Source organism: Gobio gobio (genome assembly GCF_949357685.1).
Source record: "Gobio gobio genome assembly, chromosome: 3".
NCBI lineage: Eukaryota > Metazoa > Chordata > Actinopteri > Cypriniformes > Gobionidae > Gobio > Gobio gobio.
In genome coordinates this window covers 18249361-18255360 of record NC_137099.1, presented here as the reverse complement: position 1 = coordinate 18255360, position 6000 = coordinate 18249361, and the positions used below count along the sequence as shown (strand labels likewise).

Sequence of the window (6000 nt, the reverse complement as noted above, 5' to 3'; positions counted from 1 at the left end):
CATTTTAACATCCTGTTGATCTACATTTTGTTGCACAAAAGATGCCCATAGTAAAAATTCCCCTACGCTTAAGCTAAACGGGAGACGACAACTAATCGACACTTACAAATTTAGGGTGTCTACCTCGTCGACACCTGCACCTGCTTTATATATATGTATATATAATATTCAGACAGCTGTCTAGTTTTGTTTCCTCTTTTGTTATATTCAGACACACTTTGGGGACACTTAGTTTTCAAAAGCATATAAATGTTAATCCTCCAAGAAAAATAAATGTTAATTATGATTCATTTAAAAATGCATTAACACCCATTTTAGCCATGTTAATGTATACATCAATCAGGCATAACATTATGACCTTCCTTATATTGTGTTGGTCCCCCTTTTGCTGCCAAAACAGCCCTGACTGGTCGAGGCATGGACTCCACTAGACCCCTGAAGGTGTGTTGTGGTATCTGGGACTAAGATTTTAGCAGCAGATCCTTTAAGTCCTGTAAGTTGCGAGGTGGAGCCTCCATGGATCGGACTTGTTTGCTCAGTACATCCCACAGATGCTCGATTGGATTGAGATCTGGGGAATTTGGAGGCCAAGTCAACACCTCAAACGTGTTGCTGTGTTCCTCAAACCATTCCTGAACCATTTTTGCTTTGTGGCAGGGCGCATTATCCTGCTGAAAGAGACCACAGCCACCAGGAAATACTATTTCCATGAAAGGGTGTACATGGTCTGCAACAATGCTTAGGTAGGTGGTACGTATCAAAGTAACATCCACATGGATGGCAGGACCCAAGGTTTCCCAGCAGAACATTGCCCAAAGCATCACACTGCCTCCGCCAGCTTGCCTTCTTCCCGTAGTGCATCCTGGTGCCGTGTCCCCTAGGTAAATGACGCACACACACCCTGCCATCCGCGTGATGTAAAAGAAAAGGTGATTCATCAGACCAGTTCTAATGAGCCTTTCTATCAGAACCAGCATGAACTTTTTTAGAAATTTGAGCTACAGTAGCTCGTCTGTTTGATCGGACCACACAGGCCAGCCTTCGCTCCTCACGTGCATCAATGAGCCTTGGCCGCCCATGACCCTGTCGCCTGGACCACTTTTGATAGATACTGAGCACTGAAGACCGGGAACACCCAAGAGCTGCAGTTTTAGAAATTCTCTGACCCATGATAATTTGGCCCTTGTCAAACTCAAATCCTTACGCTTGCCCATTTTTCCTGCTTCAAACACATCAACTTTGATCAAAATGGTATAAATAACACATTCAAATGTTCACATGCTGCCTAATATATCCCACCCACTAACAGGTGCCCTGATGAAGAGATAATCAGTGTTATTCACTTCACCTTTCACAATGTTATGCCTGATCAGCGTCTATTTGTTTTTTCATAGGTGTGAGGACAATGAATGTGGCGTTAAGTCTTACTCTTGTGGTCTCTTCTACGACAAATAAAGTTATGATTCCGAGCTTAAAGGCAAAATGAGATCTGCATTAAGTTGCAGTTACAAATGTTACATTTCGTTTTGATGGCACAGAACGACATATTGACAAAAAAACAGTTATTATTTGAAGCCTGTTTTTTTATTATTATTTTGTTTAAATGCAAAACAATATATATTTTTAATAGTACAGAGAATTTTTTCTATTGTGAAAGTGCTGTGTATCATAATTGCATATGTAAATGTATATAAATGTGCTGCAAGTTTGCATATGTGAGCATGAGTACTAAATGTGGTTAAAGCACGCTTGAGAAAAAGCGAGTTTAGAAATCATAGCTGACGTTGCTGCGTACAAAAAGAGTGAGCAGTAGAAAGCAGCAAGTTTTCAGTAAGTTGTTTAAACTGAGCAGGTAGAATCACATCTTGGCATATGAATATGAAGATGTCAGCAGTCTATAAGAGACTTCAGTGTGGAGGCAGATCTTTCCAGTTGAACTCGTCTCACACTGATGCTCCTCGGTGGGATTCCCCTGAAATGAATAGGAGGTGCTCATGAAACAAACTAAACTATTGTTTTTGACATGGCGATGCTTAAAACAAATGACTGAATCAATATAGATACCTTAATAACTTCCGCTGTGAGTATCTCTGCACTCTGCTCAGAACCTAAAGATCATGTGAAAATATGCCAGTACAGTGAGAAAGTCTGAACATAACTCAGGGCTCTCTCAAGTGTCATGCATTGAGCGTGACACTCACTCATTTATGTCTTTTGTCACGCACTCCCGCCACACATTGTATTTCTCATGCAGAAAAACTATTTATCATATATTTAATATGCCGTAGCGCCCAAAATGTATCTGGCCGCGCCGCTCTCTCTATGGATCCGGGCAGGAATCAAGCGCGTCTCCCCTGGAGTTCTTGGTCGAGCCTGCCAGTTATCAGCCAATCAAAAAAAAGAAAGAGGCTACACAATAGCCAATCAAAGAATAGCACTATTGTATCTGGGTAAGATGTAACCCAACAACCAGTGAAAAAAAAAAACATTTCCTGGAATTGTTCACCATCATCCTAGTTTAAAACCACTGGAGCTCCAAGCATCACTTTGAGCACCAAGTCATGATCTCCTGTTAATATTACAAATTCACAACTTGTTTGACACAAACAATGACAACTGTTAGAGAATGTTTCCCAGATAATCAGCATCAGTTTTTCTCATCTTTCCAACATTTCTTATTTGTATAATCAAAAATATGTAAAACAATCTCATACAATTTTTCAGTGTAAATGATTTAATTTGATTGGTAACTGCCCTATAGTGTCTTATTCTAATTTAATTTATAGATCACATTTAAAAATATAAAATGAAAGCTGAAGCATAGCCTATATTTAACAAGATTGTGGAAAAATGCCCTTCATAAAAGGTAAAAATATCACAAATATGCAAATTTAAAGATGTTAAAGCTGATTGAACAATGGTGAGAATATTGCTTCAGAATAAATTATATTTACAAAAACAAAACAAAAATGTGTCAAGTAAATGTTTTACTCGGACAAGTGAATGACAGATTTATTTGTCTGAAGGACAGCATGTGAACAGGCTTAATGTCGAGCCCTTAGTTCTGATTCAGAAGGAAAGGAAATAAAAGGAAAGAAAAAACGAAATAGTCAAAATTATTATGAAATATTAATTTGCCATTTGCCTCCTCTCTGACATCTTTGAAATAGACAAATGCAATAATATCCTACTGTGCAATGTCTGGATAAAATATAATGAAATAGCCTAGGCCAAAGGTTTTCACATTTCTCTCTCTCTCTCACACACACACACACACACACACTAAGAAATGCCGAATTAAATGTTTTTATTTGTACGATTTGTCATTTTTCAGATCAGAACCCCGTGCCCACCCAAACCCCCACCGCCAAAATCTCACTCTGAACTCAGTTCAAAACTTGAGAGCCCTGCTTTAAGCACGTATGTGCTCTAAAATACATAAAAATGCCAGTACCATGGAAACACAATACATGCTATTGTATAATTGCACTGCAGCTTTCTTTATAATTAGTCATTTCTCATTTCTGATTAAATAAACAACGTGAAACAGATCTTTCATATCAGAATCAGCTTCCTATGCCTTCACAAAAAAGCTCCCATTATGCCAACTACATAATCTTTAAATCTTAAAATTGAAGAAGCTTAACAACATAAATTAAAATTCACATAAATGCGAGGAAATGAACAGTGAACGAGATACCTGCAGTGTGACAGAGGCAGTACACACAGATGGAGGACAGGAGTGAGGAGAGGAGAACACACACCGGGCACACACTGAACAACAGCGTCCAGCAGAGATCACAGTCTGATAGAGGAGGAGTGGAGGTGATGTTGAAATGCTCATCATTAGGAGACCCTGACTCAGAAAAAAAGAGAAAAGTAATCTGAAATTTATACAGAATTATAAAAGGATGATAATAAATTAACAGTTAACAGTAATGTGTTTGTTTTGTTTTTTACCTGCAAGAGAGAGACGAGTTGTTCGGTTTCCATAATGGTACACTTTAGATGAGGACATTAAACCTTTTTCATAATTGACCTTATTCCCTACTTCTGCACAGTAATACAGTCCCAGATCAGAGACACTGATGTTAGTAATATGTAGATCATGAGAATTACTGGAGCGGTTATAGACAGAGCTGAAACGCTGAAATATCTCTAGATACCATTTCGTAAAATCTATTACGAGAGAGGGTTGATTTTCATGACAGCAGTTTCTTATCCATACAGTGATGAAGCCTTGAGTTACAGAGCGATCACAGTAGAGAGTGATGTTGTCCCCCGGTCTGACTTTCATCTCTACTTCTGCTCCATAGATTCTGTTCTGAATGAACAACAAAACACCTGTAAAAGTGCAAAATAACTATATAAAGCACTTCAGATTGAACTACCATACAAACATATTCACAGTAATATTGACATTTTCATTCAGAAACAGCTTAAGAAGTTAGCATAATTTTTCTTACACATGAGCATGACAAGAGCAAGTCTTGACCTCTCCATCTCAGTGAGTGACTGTGAATAACTGACTCTGGTGAGGGGCTTACAGACGGCAGCTCTTATCTGATTGATTCACATCAGTGGAATGTCTTACTGCCTTGAGACGAAGGGGTCTGTAATTAGAACGGTCACCAGTTTGGTTGTAATTTGGTTGAATCAAGCAACACTTTTCATACTTTTATTCCAGAAGAGCATTATAAACTGACCTTGCATATCAAAATTTGCAACAATTCAGGCCATTCCTCCATAATGAGATGATGAGTTGAATCAGGTATAAGGACACAGAGAGATGGAGAACAGATTGAGAATCAATGGGCAAAAGTCAAATTCATGAGGATCTTTGATTAATAGTTGTGTCGTCCAGAAAATTATGAAAAATGTAACAAAACAGGAAACCCACAACCTTTTCATTCAGACCACTCCAAATGCACATGAATGCCTTATCTGAGATAAACAGTTTGAATCCTCTAGTTCATCACTCATAACCAAGCATAAATGTTTCCATTGCAGGCCTATGTGGTTTTGTGTAGCTTGTTCATAGCAGTTAATGCTCTACTGTTGTCAAATGGTTTTTGAATTTTTTTCATTGTTGTAAAAGAAACAATTAATGTAAGTTAATATACACTTTTATTTTTATTTTATTGGCACAAGCACAGTTGACGAGTGCTTATTATGCAGTCCAAATGGGACTTCACTATTTTCGTCCCTCTGTTTGTCACTCTGCCAGACTTCAGCCTGTGCATTAGTGGTGGATCTTTACCGTCACCCCAATCCACACATCCATGTGGACTTTTATTGTGGCCAGCCAAAGGCACGCGTGCAATAATCTTGCTGTCAAATCAGCTTCTTGATATGCCACACCTGTGAGGTGGATTGATTATCTCGGCAAAGGAGAAGTGCTCACTAACACATATTTAGACAGATTTGTGAACAATATTTGAGAGAAATAGGCCTTTTGTGTACATAGAAAATGTCTTAGATCTTTGAGTTCAGCTCATAAAAAATGGGGGCAAAAACAAAAGTGTTGCGTTTATCATTTTGTTCAGTGTATATAGTTTACTCTATTCTTCTTCTCCCAGTTCACCGACCACATACTTTCTTTTATTTTGTGAGACGTGGAAGAATTTACGTGATGTAAATCTGACAGATCCAATTCTCTGAATTGCGGCCCATCGCGCATTATATATATCAACTAACACACATTCACTTACACATATTTGAAAATCAGAATATCAGATAGTTTGTGACATAGTTAACAAGTTTGTAAATACATTTTTTTTTAAATAAAACCGATACATTTGTCATACAGCACTATTGCGGCTGCTGTGTCACGTGAGAAGCATGAAAATATTTAGCCAGAGAATATGGTCATATTTCTGCAAAATAATGCTGAACCTTAGCTGGTTTGTAGCATACCAAGAATACCGACTACTTTGTTGTTATTAGTACTGTAACTGGTATTTAGTGTTAAATTAGGCCTACTGTAGTTGGGTTAGGTGG

The 6000-nt window shown here is 38.1% G+C and overlaps 1 protein-coding gene across 1 annotated transcript; it reads right to left on the bottom strand.

The window, feature by feature from the left end:
• Positions 1-1571: 1571 nt before the first annotated feature.
• LOC307122940 (uncharacterized protein) lies at positions 1572-4338 on the bottom strand. Its single transcript, XM_079811282.1, has 4 exons — positions 3961-4338; positions 3701-3856; positions 2065-2108; positions 1572-1972 (listed from the first exon to the last, which is right to left on the bottom strand). The coding sequence occupies exons 1-4, from the start codon at positions 4295-4297 to the stop codon at positions 1859-1861; spliced, it is 651 nt and encodes a 216-aa protein (XP_079667408.1). The 5' UTR covers positions 4298-4338; the 3' UTR covers positions 1572-1858.
• Positions 4339-6000: the final 1662 nt, after the last annotated feature.